General features: G+C 32.2%; 1 protein-coding gene across 5 annotated transcripts in view; it reads right to left on the bottom strand.

The window, feature by feature from the left end:
- LOC139500660 (uncharacterized) overlaps positions 1 to 17,249 on the bottom strand; it is a 69,264-nt gene that overhangs the window by 25,911 nt on the left and 26,104 nt on the right. For all 5 annotated transcript variants that reach the window (XM_071289429.1, XM_071289431.1, XM_071289430.1 and 2 more), the window contains one exon: positions 10,599 to 12,518. In XM_071289429.1, the coding sequence (XP_071145530.1) occupies positions 10,599 to 12,518 (1,920 nt within the window). The remainder of the gene's footprint in view (positions 1 to 10,598; positions 12,519 to 17,249) is intronic.

Genomic DNA, 17,249 nt, shown 5'->3' with positions numbered 1-17,249 from the left:
TCAAGTACTGGTCCATAGGCGGATCCAGACGCCCCCTTTTGTTGGAAAAAATTGGTTAATTATCAGACAGGGAATCATTGAAGCATAACTGGATAGGTCAGACAGAGGGTCCCCTTCAAAGAAAGTTCTAAATCCGCCCCTGTGGTCTAACGTACCTTTGTCAGACTGCTCCAAGTAGGTGCCATAATTAGCTTCCGAGAGCCAGGCAGTGCCCCTAATGTCCCTGATCGTACTCTATTCCGTTCTCCAACTGTTAACACTGCAGTAATTCCAGCATCAGAAATTCTTCGGTATAGTCTTGACTTCTGTGGTACTTCCATTTTTAAAACTCACTTACATGTATGTTTTTTTTTAAATTCACAACGTCGGTTTTATTAATGATTCAAGTATGTATGTAAATAAAGTTTTATGAAATGGCTTTTCCCATGAAATCAATAAATATGAAAGATTTTACTCCAACCGTTAAATGATTTTCTTCATCACCATACCATCTGAATCCCATTTAGAGTTGACTAAGTGAAGCAACACCGTTACGCTCATTTATAAAAACATATCACTTTCTCGACTTAAATTCACGTTATCACAGTTAGAACAAGCACTGACCTTTAATGTGAATAATCAAATTTCAAATGAAATCTCTAATAAATTCCCTGGTTGTGTGAATTGGTATTATATTTAACATATCCTCATGATTACAATTATCTATTGGAAGGCCGATACATCATTGTTAGTATGGTCAAACCCGTACAATAATAATAATAAAACCATGGTATTTATTACAAATTCCTTACGCAGTTGAAATATGACTAGTTTTTAATGTTTCGTGTCCCCGTATAATAATGATCGTCTTATCAACTGGCCTCTTCTGGTTTATAAGTACTAAAACCACATTGAATATTGGACACTTTGATTCAATGAAAACAATAAATTAAAGTTCACTGACACTGTATGTAAGATAGGCACTTGGTAGACTTTAACAATGTAAGCTCGTTCTAGCTGGAGCGTAAGTCCAAGAAAGCGTGTTACTTAACGCGCTTAATATACAGACTTAGTCTAAAAAGATAGCTAATAAAATCAGATCAAACTTTCATTTATGCATGTTACTCTTTCCACTTGATGAATCACTTCAATTTTATAATTTATATATCTGCACAATTCAATATCAACACATCTACCGCAAATTGTATTAAAATCAACAGGTGAAAAATGCATATATAGTCCTGTTACAATGCATTCAAAAAATTGAAGAAAATTTTAAACCAACATATTTCGTTTCTTAATTCCGTGCCTTTTGTGGTTGTATGGTTAACAAATTGATAATTTTAATCCGTGCCGAATCCTATTACACATTATGAATTAATAATAACATCCCAGAAATACGAAATTTTCTCCGTGTTGTATATATGCGTCGGATGTGAGAAGTCACGGTTGATGAGTTTTTACATATCTTTCTCTAGATGACTTTATGAGTGTCATTTATCGCTATGATGTCCTGTTCGCATTGTCACCCGTCCGTAACATTTAATCAGTCATTTTAATATTTATTAATATTGAAAATAATAGTTCTACATATACATGTAGCTATATATATATATAGGAGCTGGTACTTGAATCGACTTGGCATGCACATCTGAGTATGTATAACTGGGACTATTATACAAACGTTTACTTAGTATAATAAAACTAGAACCAAATCATAAGATAGATACAGTTAATCAGACTTAAGGGCCGAATGTTTATGGAAGATGTACTCAGTTCATTTCAAAAAGCTCGCACTATAAAATTGGGGTATACATTACTAACAATAATATCAATAATTAAAACCTAAGACAAATTAATTCGAAAACAAAGGGATCAAAACAAAGGATTAACAGCCTTCCAAGAGAGAATGCAACCCTTCTTAATACAATTATAGTCGGTTTTTTTATCCATTGTACCTTTTTTTCGTGACATGAAAATGCTTTCCCCAAAAATAAAACAAACAAGTTATGTCATTGCCAACAAGAGGACACACTTTGCTTTTTCATTCAACTATCAATAAAAAGGGAAATACGATATCAGGAGAGCAGGCAAGGCAAAAACTAAGAAGATGTGCATGTAATACAGTTTTAGGATAACTACCCAAAATCATAGGAAAACGAGCATAAACCGTACCGTATAGTGTGTTATATATAGAAGATATGAAAAAAGCGAAACAAATTCACAGGATAAAACCAATGGCCTTATTTATACTACTGCAATAATGGACCAAATACAAATGACAAACATTGAATTACAGGTTCAGAAATAATACTACCAATTAATGTTCTTGACAGTTAATGACCTGAAAAAGATGTCTATTCTAGACCCGATTGAAATTTTTTAAATTTAAACAAATTTAAAAGACAATTTTAAAGTACTTATACTCAGAATGTACTTCTGTAATTGGTCAATAGCTCCTTGCTGTCAAACTCAATAATATAATACTTGATATCTTGAATGCCAGTAATTTTATATATTCCTGTATTTCTAGTTATTACAATAGACATCGTCGACCTCTTCTATCCTTATCATTATATACCTCAACTTCACACATTCTTGATACAATCATATAGATTCGTCAGTCACTCTTTGAAAACGGCATCTTTAAATTAAGAAACCGTTTTAATAGTTGATATACCGAACGGACATGTTGATAAATGACGTATTAAAAGGTTCACAAAAAAACAACAAGAAATATTTTGACCATCATGATGACTTTCAAAATAACAACAACAACCAATAACTTAAATCTACTATCCATGCAAGAAAATAACACCATATATTATATATCATTTCATATTTTTTTCGGTACACAGCTGTCACTCATAAGTTTTAAATAAACTGAACGCAAATAGTAAAGACAGTAGTAACCCCTGTGTGATTCTTTTTTTAAGAGCATTTTCTCAGATTTATCACATTTTATGATATGGGTTTTGCTAATTGTTGAAGGATTCTGCAAAATACTCTCCCACTATACTTCCAACCATATTTTGTAAATATTACACCTTTTTCATATTCCTTGACCGTTAACTTAACTTAATTGTGATAACAGGAGTATTTTGAGGTTAACAGCAACACCAAAGAGAAGGAGAAAAAACAAGTACAAGCACGTTGATTTAGGAGTTGAAAAAGGGTTACATCAACAACGATTAGATCAATAGACTGGAATTGGAAATTGGCTTGCATAAATGTATGTAAAATCATATTGTACTGTCTTTATAAAATAAATACGTTCAGTCCATGAAGTTCGCGCACTTTAATACTTTAATTTTGAAGTTAATATCACAGTTAACTTGATATCCCGAATGGTCCACGAACTTATAAGGTCCTTAACAATAAGAAAAGAAAAAGGAATTCTTACATTGTAAGAGGCGTGGTGGACGACCGCTAAACAAACATATTGTGATCGAATAATTATACCGTTGTACTGTTAAAGATGGATATAAGATACATGTAATATAAATCACCACAGGACATCCTCATAAATAGATACCAAAATCGACTTGTATATATCTAATCTATTATTATCGCATTTAAATCGAGAAATTAAATTCGAAGATACTAAGCGTCAAGAGTCTGTATCATATTAAGTCTATCATTCATTTTGTTTGTCAAGGCTTTACGCATATAAAGACATTTTGCAATGAACTTCATATGCATTTATTTTGTAAATGGTATATATGAGTGGCCTTCACTTCTATACTTTTTAAGTTTCATCTTAGACCATTTTTCTCTATTCTTTGTCCTTCGTTCTCAATTCTTTATGTTTCAGCACCTCGTTATTCCAAATCTTCTATTTTCCATAATCTTTTTTAGCCATTTATTCTGCAGCTACATGTATGCCCTTAGTTATTCTCTATTCTACAAAACCCATCCATACAGACCCTCATATATCAAACGATCTTTAATATACTTTTGATGATTTCACATAAATACGTCACAGTATCGACAGGTGCTTGATTGTGTATTGGATGTAATAGACATCGTTATTTTGATTTTTTTTTCAATGCATATTAAATTTTCATGATTCACACACAACATGACTAAGAGTTTTTTTTTATGTAAGTATGATAATAGTATTGCCTGTATCAGCAGTTTTATTACTTTTACGTTTATTATATGCAGAGCTCTATCTTAGTAAAAGGGACAGTCGGTGGCCTGTTGTATAGTAAAATTTCTGTCCCTATTTATTACATCCCCAAATTTATAGATGTCCTAATGAAAGGCAAAATTCGCCTGCACTGAGGCCATCCCGCTAGACCACACGACCACCTGGGCTTCAAAATGAAGCTTATATATATATATTTAGGTCTGTCCACCTCTTTGAAGTAACATATCATCTTCCTTTTTTTTAAATTGTCTAGCAACAATATATTTTTGAAATCAGCGTACAATAAGGCATCATTTAAGACTGGAAATGACATTTTAAACCGATTTTTAATATTTTTGTATCAAAATAGATTTTTTTCTCTGGTGGAAAAACCTTTGTTTTTAAATATTAATGTGTTTTTGTTCCAAACATCAATGAAATATTACCCACTTGACATTAAGCAACCAACAATATATCGTTGAAGAAATAAAATCGATCAAATGTGATATAATTGTAAAAGTAACTATACAATAAAGTTGCTTTCAAAACAGCAAGGCCTTAGAATATAGTTTACTATACACTCGACTTAAAATAAATTTTTATGGTCGTATAACTGCATGTTAACTTATGTCTTCGATCAAATGTGATATAATTGTAAAAGTAACTATACAATAAAGTTGCTTTCAAAACAGCAAGGCCTTAGAATATAGTTTACTATACACTCGACTTAAAATAAATTTTTATGGTCGTATAACTGCATGTTAACTTATGTCTTCAATATTTTTCTGTCAGCGATTTGTAAAAGATCATTGAAAAGAACATACAATTCTTATATCATTTAATCATTTTTATGATGGTACTAGATTTGATGTCTATTGTATCCCCAGCTTGACATATAAACAATAAAACCACTAATATACAAACTAAAGTATTCAGCACGCATCAAAATCGTAAAGTTGCTTTAAATGCATACGATCTCGTAGTAAGATTTGGAATGTTACAACTATCCACCAGAGACCAAACTATGTAGATTAAGCAACTAAATTTTATGTGTGTTTACCTTACAACTAAATCAAACCAGAACAAGGAGGACATACAAACAAAAATAAAAAAACAACAAAAACAAACTTGAAAGCAAATATAACTTAAACTGAATGTGATTTGAGTGACGTTTTTGAATGTTTTTACTTATAGACAACTTGAATTGACTTTTGATCGCTTTACATATGGTCCTGAACAACTTATCGAAGAGTCGTGCACACTCTGAGTAACTGTTATCTTCACTCAAACTTTATATAAGTACCTCGTCCTGAACATGCATGAACTATTTGCCACTGGACGTTAAAAAACAAAAATTCAATTCCATTATATTAGCAGAACTTTCATTTTGTTTTTGCGAATTATGTCAAAGGCAATATTATATTTGTGTATACCCGACTGGTGTAGTTTGTCATATTTAACATACCAGCCAGTTAATCAACAAGGAATTTATATTAATTTCTGTTTCAGATTAACTGGATAGAAATTTTTAATTGGATTAGTAATATCAAACAAAATCAAAAGTATTTGTCAATTTTAATTGGATTACGATAAACTATGTCAACAATTTATATACGAAATAATTCTCTTAAGGGAAGGGTTAAACCTATAATCTTGACATATTTCATTATTTGTAAATTACATACGGTTTTAAAACGAAGTGTCACCAACCAGAAACGTACTGTTATATACTATGCACAAACCCACCCATGTCTTGTGCTTAAAATGTTCAAAACGAAACTACGACACCATATTCGTATTTCAAAAGTATTTGAATAAAAGTTTACTTGCTAGACAGGGGCGGATGCAGGAATTTTCGAAAGGGGGGGTGCTAACCCAGGGCACCCAGGGCAAAGGGGGGTGCAAAACATGTCCCGATACAAATGCATTGATCGGCAAAAATAAAGGGGGGGGTGCGCACCCCCGAAACCCCCCCCCCCCCTGGATCCGCCACTGCTAGAACAGACTGATAGATATAAAAAGATGTGGTATGAGTGCCAATGAGACAACTTTCTCACCAATTAAGTCACAATTTGTAAAGGTCAACCATTATAGGTCAAGGTACGTTCTTCAACACGGAGCCTTGATTCACACCGAACAGTAAGCTATAAAGGGGCCCCTTAATGACTAGTGTAAAACCATTCAAACGGGCCGGAAAACTAGCGGTATAATCTATATAAAAAACCAGAACCATTAATGAACACATCAACAAACGACAACCACTATGATGTTCAGTGGTTGTCTAAGTATTCAGATAAGCTTAGAAATTGTTAACAGCATCACGTTTTTGTTGGTGTAAGAATACAGAATGTTCCCATCGTATGAATTTTTTTGTATAATTATAGCTATACATGGGCGTTGAATCGTATGGACCAGTTAAGTAATATATCTAATAACGGCTCTAAATTAAACTTTCATGCACCATAACATGTCATTCGGCCTTAACCTTTTGAGTTGGGTTGCTGTCTCGTTAACATTAATCTTCTTCTTTTACATTGCTTTAAACTAAGGATTCGTTAACATTAATCTTCTTCTTTTACATTGCTTTAAACTAAGGATTCGTTAACATTAATCTTCTTCTTTTACATTGCTTTAAACTAAGGATTCGTTAACATTAATCTTCTTCTTTTACATTGCTTTAAACTAAGGATTCGTTAACATTAATCTTCTTCTTTTACATTGCTTTAAACTAAGGATTCGTTAACATTAATCTTCTTCTTTTCATTGCTTTAAACTAAGGATTCGTTAACATTAATCTTCTTCTTTTACATTGCTTTAAACTAAGGATTCGTTAACATTAATCTTCTTCTTTTACATTGCTTTAAACTAAGGATTCGTTAACATTAATCTTCTTCTTTTACATTGCTTAAAACTAAGGATTCGTTAACATTAATCTTCTTCTTTTCATTGCTTTAAACTAAGGATTCGTTAACATTAATCTTCTTCTTTTCATTGCTTTAAACTAAGGATTCGTTAACATTAATCTTCTTCTTTTACATTGCTTTAAACTAAGGATTCGTTAACATTAATCTTCTTCTTTTACATTGCTTTAAACTAAGGATTCGTTAACATTAATCTTCTTCTTTTCATTGCTTTAAACTAAGGATTCATTAACATTAATCTTCTTCTTTTACATTGCTTTAAACTAAGGATTCGTTAACATTAATCTTCTTCTTCTACATTGCTTTAAACTAAGGATTCGTTAACATTAATCTTCTTCTTTTCATTGCTTTAAACTAAGGATTCGTTAACATTAATCTTCTTCTTTTACATTGCTTTAAACTAAGGATTCGTTAACATTAATCTTCTTCTTTTACATTGCTTTAAACTAAGGATTCGTTAACATTAATCTTCTTCTTTTACATTGCTTTAAACTAAGGATTCGTTAACATTAATCTTCTTCTTTTCATTGCTTTAAACTAAGGATTCGTTAACATTAATCTTCTTCTTTTACATTGCTTTAAACTAAGGATTCGTTAACATTAATCTTCTTCTTTTACATTGCTTTAAACTAAGGATTCGTTAACATTAATCTTCTTCTTTTACATTGCTTTAAACTAAGGATTCGTTAACATTAATCTTCTTCTTTTACATTGCTTTAAACTAAGGATTCGTTAACACTAATCTTCTTCTTTTTCATTGCTTTAAACTAAGGATTCGTTAACACTAATCTTCTTCTTTTTCATTGCTTTAAACTAAGGATTCGTTAACATTAATCTTCTTCTTTTACATTGCTTTAAACTAAGGATTCGTTAACATTAATCTTCTTCTTTTCATTGCTTTAAACTAAGGATTCGTTAACATTAATCTTCTTCTTTTCATTGCTTTAAACTAAGGATTCGTTAACATTAATCTTCTTCTTTTACATTGCTTTAAACTAAGGATTCGTTAACATTAATCTTCTTCTTTACATTGCTTTAAACTAAGGATTCGTTAACATTAATCTTCTTCTTTTACATTGCTTTAAACTAAGGATTCGTTAACATTAATCTTCTTCTTTTACATTGCTTTAAACTAAGGATTCGTTAACATTAATCTTCTTCTTTTACATTGCTTTAAACTAAGGATTCGTTAACACTAATCTTCTTCTTTTTCATTGCTTTAAACTAAGGATTCGTTAACACTAATCTTCTTCTTTTTCATTGCTTTAAACTAAGGATTCGTTAACATTAATCTTCTTCTTTTACATTGCTTTAAACTAAGGATTCGTTAACATTAATCTTCTTCTTTTCATTGCTTTAAACTAAGGATTCGTTAACATTAATCTTCTTCTTTTCATTGCTTTAAACTAAGGATTCGTTAACATTAATCTTCTTCTTTTACATTGCTTTAAACTAAGGATTCGTTAACATTAATCTTCTTCTTTACATTGCTTTAAACTAAGGATTCGTTAACATTAATCTTCTTCTTTTACATTGCTTTAAACTAAGGATTCGTTAACATTAATCTTCTTCTTTTACATTGCTTTAAACTAAGGATTCGTTAACATTAATCTTCTTCTTTTCATTGCTTTAAACTAAGGATTCGTTAACATTAATCTTCTTCTTTTACATTGCTTTAAACTAAGGATTCGTTAACATTAATCTTCTTCTTTTACATTGCTTTAAACTAAGGATTCGTTAACATTAATCTTCTTCTTTTACATTGCTTTAAACTAAGGAGATGTGGTACGATAGCTTATGAGAAAACCCACCAGTCCTGTCCACATCATGTAGCTTTAAGGAACTAAAGGTCACCATTAAGACTTCAACAATGAACAAAATCAATACCCTAATATACATGTTATGTGCGTTATTATATAATAAATAATGTACCATTGTAAAATTTGAACTTTCTTATTATTAGATTCTTGTACTTCTCACGGTGATTTTTTAAGCCAATAGAGGAATGTTTAGAGATAACCCACATAATTATTAGCTGTCAATTTCCCAGTAAATTTCTCTGTATTGAGAAGACAACACGCAATGAGCCTCAATGAGCTTCTTGAATGACTAGATTCAATATTTTTGTGGTATGTATCTCTAAGATAATGTATAATTAGAGATGATTGAAATATCTAAAGTTAGATCATACGTTTTAAAGAGGAAACACTCATTACTTCACAATACTTTTCAAGCGCCTCTCATTCATCATGTTCACTTAGACATCAATCGTACGTTTAACATCAAAGCAACAGTTTAAAAATTTTAAGTTGGCAAATAAAAAATGTCTCCCATAGTATTCCAAGTGGAAGTACATTAGCAATTATAATTTTATTTACCGACTTGTCGACTCTTCTCTTTGTATGTAAAATTCAAATGAAATGTTTCTTAAAAAGATTAATGGGGCTAATTAGAAGAAAGATAATTTATACAAAACAGTGTAAAGATGTTTTTCATAAACATACATAGTCCTAACAATATACAAGTGACGAGATATGTTAACTTTAACTTTAAAATGTAATTTGATTATTGATTCAGTTTCTAAAAACCGTGATAAGGTGGCGTGCAGATAAAACAATATGAAAAAAGAATTACACAGTATTTTACAGTTTTGTAAGCATGTGTAACTATGAAGAAACAAACTTACCACATTTCAACGTCACACTTGCCAAATATACGCCATATTATACAAGTTTGTTATATTGGATCTTGATCTATAGTGTCAATGAATATTAAACATCTGATGTTTTCCGCAGGGTAAATTACATAATTGAGTTATCTTTCGTTGTACAAAAACGATAATCGATGGCCTACGAACGATAGGGGCGACCAATTTCATTAAACAGAAATAATAGGCATGATAAAAATAACGCAGAATATGTTTGCAAGTGATAGAATCGGTTTATGTTTTAGGCCTTTGTGAACAATGTCAGATTTTGTAATATAAAAATGCAATTGCGCTTCAAAATCAGATATGTCAAACGAAAATTGAATTTAAAGTTTTGTATCTGTTAATGTCCATATTTGACTTACTAATTAAGGGTAATATTCAGATTTCAGTATTCAGATAAATAGAAAGAGGAAATATAATTTCTTCATTTTGGTATGTTTTATTCATTGGATGAGAGGAGTGTGTGCTCTGTTCATGTATACCTTGGCATATAGCCGAATCATCCTATAGGGTCGATCCAATGGTGAATGGTGAATAAAAAAATGGTCACATGGTCTGCTATTTGCCAAAGTGAGACGTCTGTTTGTGTGTGTGGAATAATCAAGTCAAGTCTAAACGAAGACATTAAATCTGATGCCTTGTGTAGTGAGAAAAGAGCTGCCTCGTTTTCTGCACTTTAAAAACCCTTTTCAACAACTCGTTTATAAATTAGGCCCGAACAAATACAAATAAAGCAAAAGTTAATTCCTGTACCTGTTATTGTACAAGAGTTGACTGATTGCAGGATTAAGACACACAATACTACACGAACATAATATATAACTCAAGCAATAAAAGAAAAAATAAAGAATCTTACCGTTGCTTCTTTATTGAGCTGCACTAGCGTCTTGCCATCAGTAACTATATGTAAACCATCTCCATGAGAGCCAGTCAGGTCTTTGTTCGTTACATCGTTTCTATGTTTGTATGAACTCAGCTTAGCTCGTACTACATTGAACAAATGGTTTTTGTCTTTCTCCCATACTTGTTTTAATGTTTCGTCGTGTTGCGGTGGAATAAATTTATGGTAATTGTCTATACCAACAGAACATTCACTGTCATCTGCAGAAGAACTGAATGTGTCGTCACTTCCTGACATGAACCCGTTCGGCAGAGAATGTCTCTTATTAATACCAGTATTTGATAAAGCCCTTACCACTCCATTATTTCCATGTGTAGAGTTTTTAACACTAGAACTACTGACTCCATTTATGTCTAATTCTCTCAATTCAACATCACACTGAATTTTGCTAGATTCCATTTGTAGAATTTGAAGCCATCTGCTTAGATCAGCATAGTCGCAAGCATTTAAGTAAATGCTTTTCTTATTTTTCTGTGTCAGCTTGAACACATACATTCTCTTATAGCGTTTATCTTGGTCTGACACATATGCAACTTCACATCGATTTAAGAAAACCACAAGGTCAGGAGTTTCGTCCTGATTTTGAGTTTTAAACCCGTATAAACATCCTTTACTAACTACACACCAAAGCTTTTGCCATTTGATAAGATACTTATATTGCAAAAACCCAGATATGCTTATATCGTTCAGGTCCTTTAATTTAATTTTTGAGGACCCTGACTTTTCAGAAGCGCTTTTCATTAATCGGTCTTTCAGATCTGATGCAGTTCTGACAATTCCTTTACTAAGACCCTTTTCAGATTTTCCGAAGTCTAGCGATTGGGATAATCGCTTATCATGTGATTTAGCTAGAGGTGATTGGCTATTTGCAGTCAGATGATTCTTTCCAGTGTCATCAAGGGAATGAGTTTCCCCATTCTCATCCGGTTTACTGTGCTTGCGTTTTGGTTTGAAAAGACTTTCCAAACTACCAAAGGAACGAATTTTCTTAAACGTCATTGACTTTTTATCGGCCGATTCACGTCCTTCAAAATGCATTGCTTTCATTGGAACTGATTTCAAACTCTCTGATTCATTATCACGTCTTAACTTTCGCCTGATGTCTCCTATTGAGTTTCGAACATTTTGGCTTCTATTCAATGACTCTTGGTCATCTAAGTTATTCGTACCGTCATTAGTTTCATTCCATGCATACGACGATCTGGTACCCGTAGTTGATTTAGGTGATGGTGCGTATGTTGGTGATATACATGATCCTTGAGGTCTAGATGATATTCCTGGAATTGAATGTCGACGTGGTTCTTGTAGTGTACCATTTTCAGGTTCACCATCATTATCAAGTTTAGAAGCAGCTTTAAGCAATGTCATCCATTCTTCCTGAGCAAACTGGTTATCTAAACTAAACAAATATTTTTTTCTCGAAGAACAATCATCAATTATTATCTGGTATTTATCGATTCCTGATACAGTTTTCGTAGAAACATCTTTCGATTTCACTGACCGATAAACAAGAGATCTGACTGAACAGCCCGGTAGAATAACAACTACACTTGGTTTTTCTGATGACTCGTTTTCAAAGACACAAAATAACATATCTGCAAGTATACACCATACGTTCTTGTGTTCTGATTGATCGTATAACCATCCCGCTCTTTCCGGATTTTCCAAATCTGTCATCGTTACATTTCGGAGTTTATCGGTTAGATTTGACATTCCGTTGACATTGGACATGCCGTTTTTGAACTCAACACTAAAGCCTGGGTAACGCATCATTCTTTTTTGAGTTTTCAAAAATCTTCTACGTAGGACATCACGATGCTCATTTAGATCATCTGACACAACCAATACATCGTTCTCTGAGGTACAGGTCCCTTGCTGTAATAGATAAAAGCATAAAACAATATAAATGAAAGAATGCTTTTAATGTTAAATTAACTATATATATGAATATTTAACGAGCAAGGTCCACACACAGAACCAAACTAGACTAAATATAACAAGACAAACGTTAACCAAACTTGACTATATGTGCTAGAAGACCAACAAACTTGACTAAGTACAAATAAACTTGACTAACAGCCACAAGTATAACCACACTTGACTATATGTGCTAGAAGACCAACAAACTTGACTAAGTACAAATAAACTTGACTAACAGCCACAACTGTAACCACACTTGACTAAAATCACAAGTATAACTAGTAAACTTAACTAAGTACCACAAGCAGAACCAACCTTGACCATAAAGCACAAGAAGAACCAAACTTGACAAAAAACCACCAGAAGAACCAAACTTGACAACAAGTACCACAAGTAGAGCCAAGCTTAACAAAGTCCCACAAGTAGAAACGACCGACCTTGACTAAGTACAACATGTAGTACCACACTTGACTAAGACCCACAAGAAGAACCAAAACTTGCATGACCTATAAATTATAAAATCTGTAAAAAGGAGGAGACGAAACTCTTTTTCCAAATCAATGCTACAAAAATATCAGAGGAACGTAGCTTTGTCCTCGTGTTTTATCTAGATGATTGCTGAAAGATTTGTGATAGCATAAAAATAAAGATTTTAAAGCTGGCAATTCTCAATGTCGACATATATAGGTATTCTACTCACGTTTACAAAATATCAAACCAAACTTATTTCCGTCACATAACAATGTAATCAAATGTGTTCCTTATACACTGCTAGTATATAAATATCTTTCAAATTTAGAATACGTGAAATTGAATGCTTAAGTCTCGTATCTCTTTTCACATCCACGATAATTAGTGCAACGCATTGATAGAGTAGATGTGTGTTAAAATAAAATATACAAATATAAGTACCATTTATAGACCGTTATGTCACACTGCTTTCGTTCGTGTACAGTCTTCAATTGAAACACAGATTAGCCAAAAATCCCAATAATCCCAAAAGTTAAAATTTCACAATGAGAATTATCCTTAACCAAAGGGTAATTTTCTTTAATCCATAAACAATGTGTTAGGTCTTGGCATAGAGCCACCATGTCGCATTTATAATATAAAACTTGTTCGATATGATGTGATTTAAATTATCGTGTCTTTGAATGCATCAATGTTTGAACAGCTGACTGCATATTATGCAAGGTATAATATATTTTGAAAAAGCACAGTATACACCTGACAGCTTTGCTATTGAGATGGGTTTGACAGTTTCATTTGGGATTATGTTGTAATTGAAATATTATTACGCTTACGATGTAATTGAAATAATAACACATTCACATGTTTTACTAATACCTGTTATGCATACAGCATTAGAAAACACAAAACACAGCCAATCTAAAATATATGCCATAATATTAAGTACTCATAAGTGTAAATGACGAATCAAGATTCCCCAGAATCTACATTGTATTGTTACAAAATAGTAAGGCATCAATGTTAATTGGAAATAATGCTGTTTCATGGCAGTTTTGTGTGTTTTTGCACTAAATATACATAAAATGATTATCACTGGAAAAAAGGGGAAACGGTGTGGTGCACTCGCTGAAATGTTTCGCCAGTTTTACTTGTGATAGTATATATCCTGTAATATGAAGTTTTTCTGCATGTATCACATAAACTTAACATTTTATAAATGTATACTATGATAATGAGGTTATGCTAAAGCAGACCAAACAGACATGTACACCTTACAATTATTTAATACTACAAATATAGCAGACCTTATGCTATTAGTATTTGAAAAAAATACCCAGAAAAAACCCAAAGACTTAACATTGACCAGTACTGAATCATGCAAATGAGGTCAAGGTCAACTCAGATGATGCTATCTATATCGACATACAATTATTCCATACACTTAATATAGTTGACATTGTCCTTGAAAAACAGACCAAAACACTCAAAACTTAACACTGACCAATGAACCATGAAAATTAGGTCAAGGTCATATGAAACCTGCCCGGCTGAGATGTACCCCTTACAATCATTCATAGCATTATATATACTTTACCTACTGCTTATAGTATCTGGGAAACGGACCTAATCAAGTAACTTTAACCGTGACCCATACAATGAGGTCGAGGTCATGTTAAATGTAGGAATTACCATATACCAAATGTAGTTACCCTATTTCTCACAATAAGTGCAAAATTCACATGACAAAAAGAACTGTTATTTTCAAGCAGTTGCTAATCCATAAAAATGATGTCAAGGATAATGTGCATAAGCCAGATGGTAACTTCGTAACACAAGAAATCTAGAAGCAAGGTATGAAGCACACAGGTCTTAAACCTTCTGAAGTGTAATAGTTTTATACAAATACTTTAAATCGCAATACATATGTCTCGCATGCATGATGCAAAAAAAATGAGGGACCGGCTTTATGTAATGCCAATTTTAGATGTATAGCGTACACCAACAAGAGGCTCTCAAGAGCCTGAATCGCTCACCTGGTAAACAATGCCTTCGGCCATGTTTTTTTGACGAAATAGAAAATAAAACACAAACTTTATTTTATACACCCTAATGATCATTCATATGAAGTTTGGTTGAATTTGGTTGAGTAGTTTTAGAGGAGAAGATTTTTTAAAGTTAGCAAATATGATGAACAAATTGTGAAAAATTGTCATTAAAGGGCAACAACCCCAATTGACAATTTTGGTTATATTAACTTATTTGTAGATCTTACTTTGCTGATCATTTTTGCTGTTTACAGTTTATCTTTATCTATAATAATATTCAAGATAATGACCAAAAACTGCAAAATTTCCTTAAAATTACCAATTAAGTGGCAGCAACCCAACAACGAGTTGTCCGATTGATCTGAAAATTTCAGGGCAGATAGATTTTGACCTGATAATCAATTTTCCCTGTCAGATTTGCTCTAAATGCTTTGGTTTTTGAGTTATAAGCCAAAAACTGCATTTGACCCCTATGTTCTATTTTTAGCAATGGCGACCATGTTTGTAGATAGATCAAAACTTCGGATACAATTTATAAACTAGATACCATAAGGAACATTCAGTTAAAGTTTGGAAGTATTTGGCCTAGTAGTTTCAGGAGAAGATTCTTGAAATAGTTTACGACGACAGACGACGACAGACGACGCCAGACGACGACAGACGACGACAGACGACGGACGACGACGGACGCCAAGTGATGGCATAAATTGTGACCTTTCGTGATTTTTGTAATGATATTGACACCCCATAGAAACAAAATCACTTGTTCAGTGCATGAAAATCTAGTCCCAAAACTAATTAACATTTTTGTTAATAGAATACAAATAATAACTGTTTCATTTTATGACCTGAAAAAGTAGAAGTAAAATCTTGGCCCACTAAATTCCTAAAGAATAATGTACACCTATAATGTGCAGTATGACATATCATTTGTCAACCGTATAGTTATTAGTGTTATCTGGGAAATCTAAGCTACTACTGTCTATTACCATTTTATAATTAAAAGTAATTACAAGACGAAGAGTTCAGTGACACACAACACCTTCATTGTCAGATGTATACCCACGATAGCGATAGGAGGTATATTAAAATATGATATATAAAAGAATGCACATGGTGTGGTTTTACGTCATACACTCATTTTCAGTACTGTTCTATCATATACAGTCAAACCTGCTTAAGAGAATTCCTTTATTAAGCAAACGCCTATGTTATAAGGTCGTATGAGACCTTGTTTTTGCTCTCCCTTAAAATATGTCTTAAAACAAAGTCTACTGTAAATAGATTTATACATAAATCGTATATTTTCAAAACTTTTACAAAATTGTATCTTAGTTACTTGAATTCAATGTGGCAGTATAAATTCTCTATCAGGGCTTTGTTATTACTATTTCTCACTCACATTTTGATGATGATATAAAAGCACAGCCGCCAATATGAACAACTTAATTCTACGAGCCTCTATCCAGTAGCTACGAGCCTTATTTGGTAAAGTGTTATTAAGTTTTGTTTTATTTGTATATGCTGTGTTTTGTCTTTTATGCCTACCTATATTAACACCACAAATCTCATCTTTGATCGTCTTTGTTTGTTGTCTTTGAAAAAATATCAAAGAATTAAATATTTACGACAAAAGAGGGGCGGAAGATACCAAAAAAATGAAATAAGTATCTACGAATTCCAGTAAGCCTCATTTTTATCCTGGTTACAACAAAAGTATGTGTTCAATATCAAGACAAAATTACAACATGAAACAAAGTTACGAAACCTTTTTTAAAGTTTGGAAGAAAAAAGCGTCTATAAGATTTAAAGGAAAACTTCAGTTCAAGTATAGCCTGTGTGGTGCATTTCAAAAATAAGATAGGTAAGACTTCCGTGACTTTTCCGTATTTGACTTTCGACTTATATCATTCAGGCCTGAATACTCGACTAAGTATCTAAACTACCCACTTGCTCAAATAATCACTTCTTACGATACATTTTCTTTGTTAAAAATATACGTGCAAGTAATCCACAATTAAGAAAACAAAATAATACTTAATACTTTCGCGAAAATTGGAAAGTATTATAACAAAGCGTCTATAATGTATATTTTTTTTTATTTTCATTTGATTTTTTTGACTACATGTATACTTCTTAAACAGCATTATATCTTATGTTAATAACAATA

Source organism: Mytilus edulis, chromosome 13 (assembly GCF_963676685.1).
Source record: "Mytilus edulis chromosome 13, xbMytEdul2.2, whole genome shotgun sequence".
Classification (NCBI taxonomy): Eukaryota; Metazoa; Mollusca; class Bivalvia; order Mytilida; family Mytilidae; genus Mytilus; species Mytilus edulis.
This window is presented reverse-complemented; position numbering and strand designations above follow the sequence as displayed.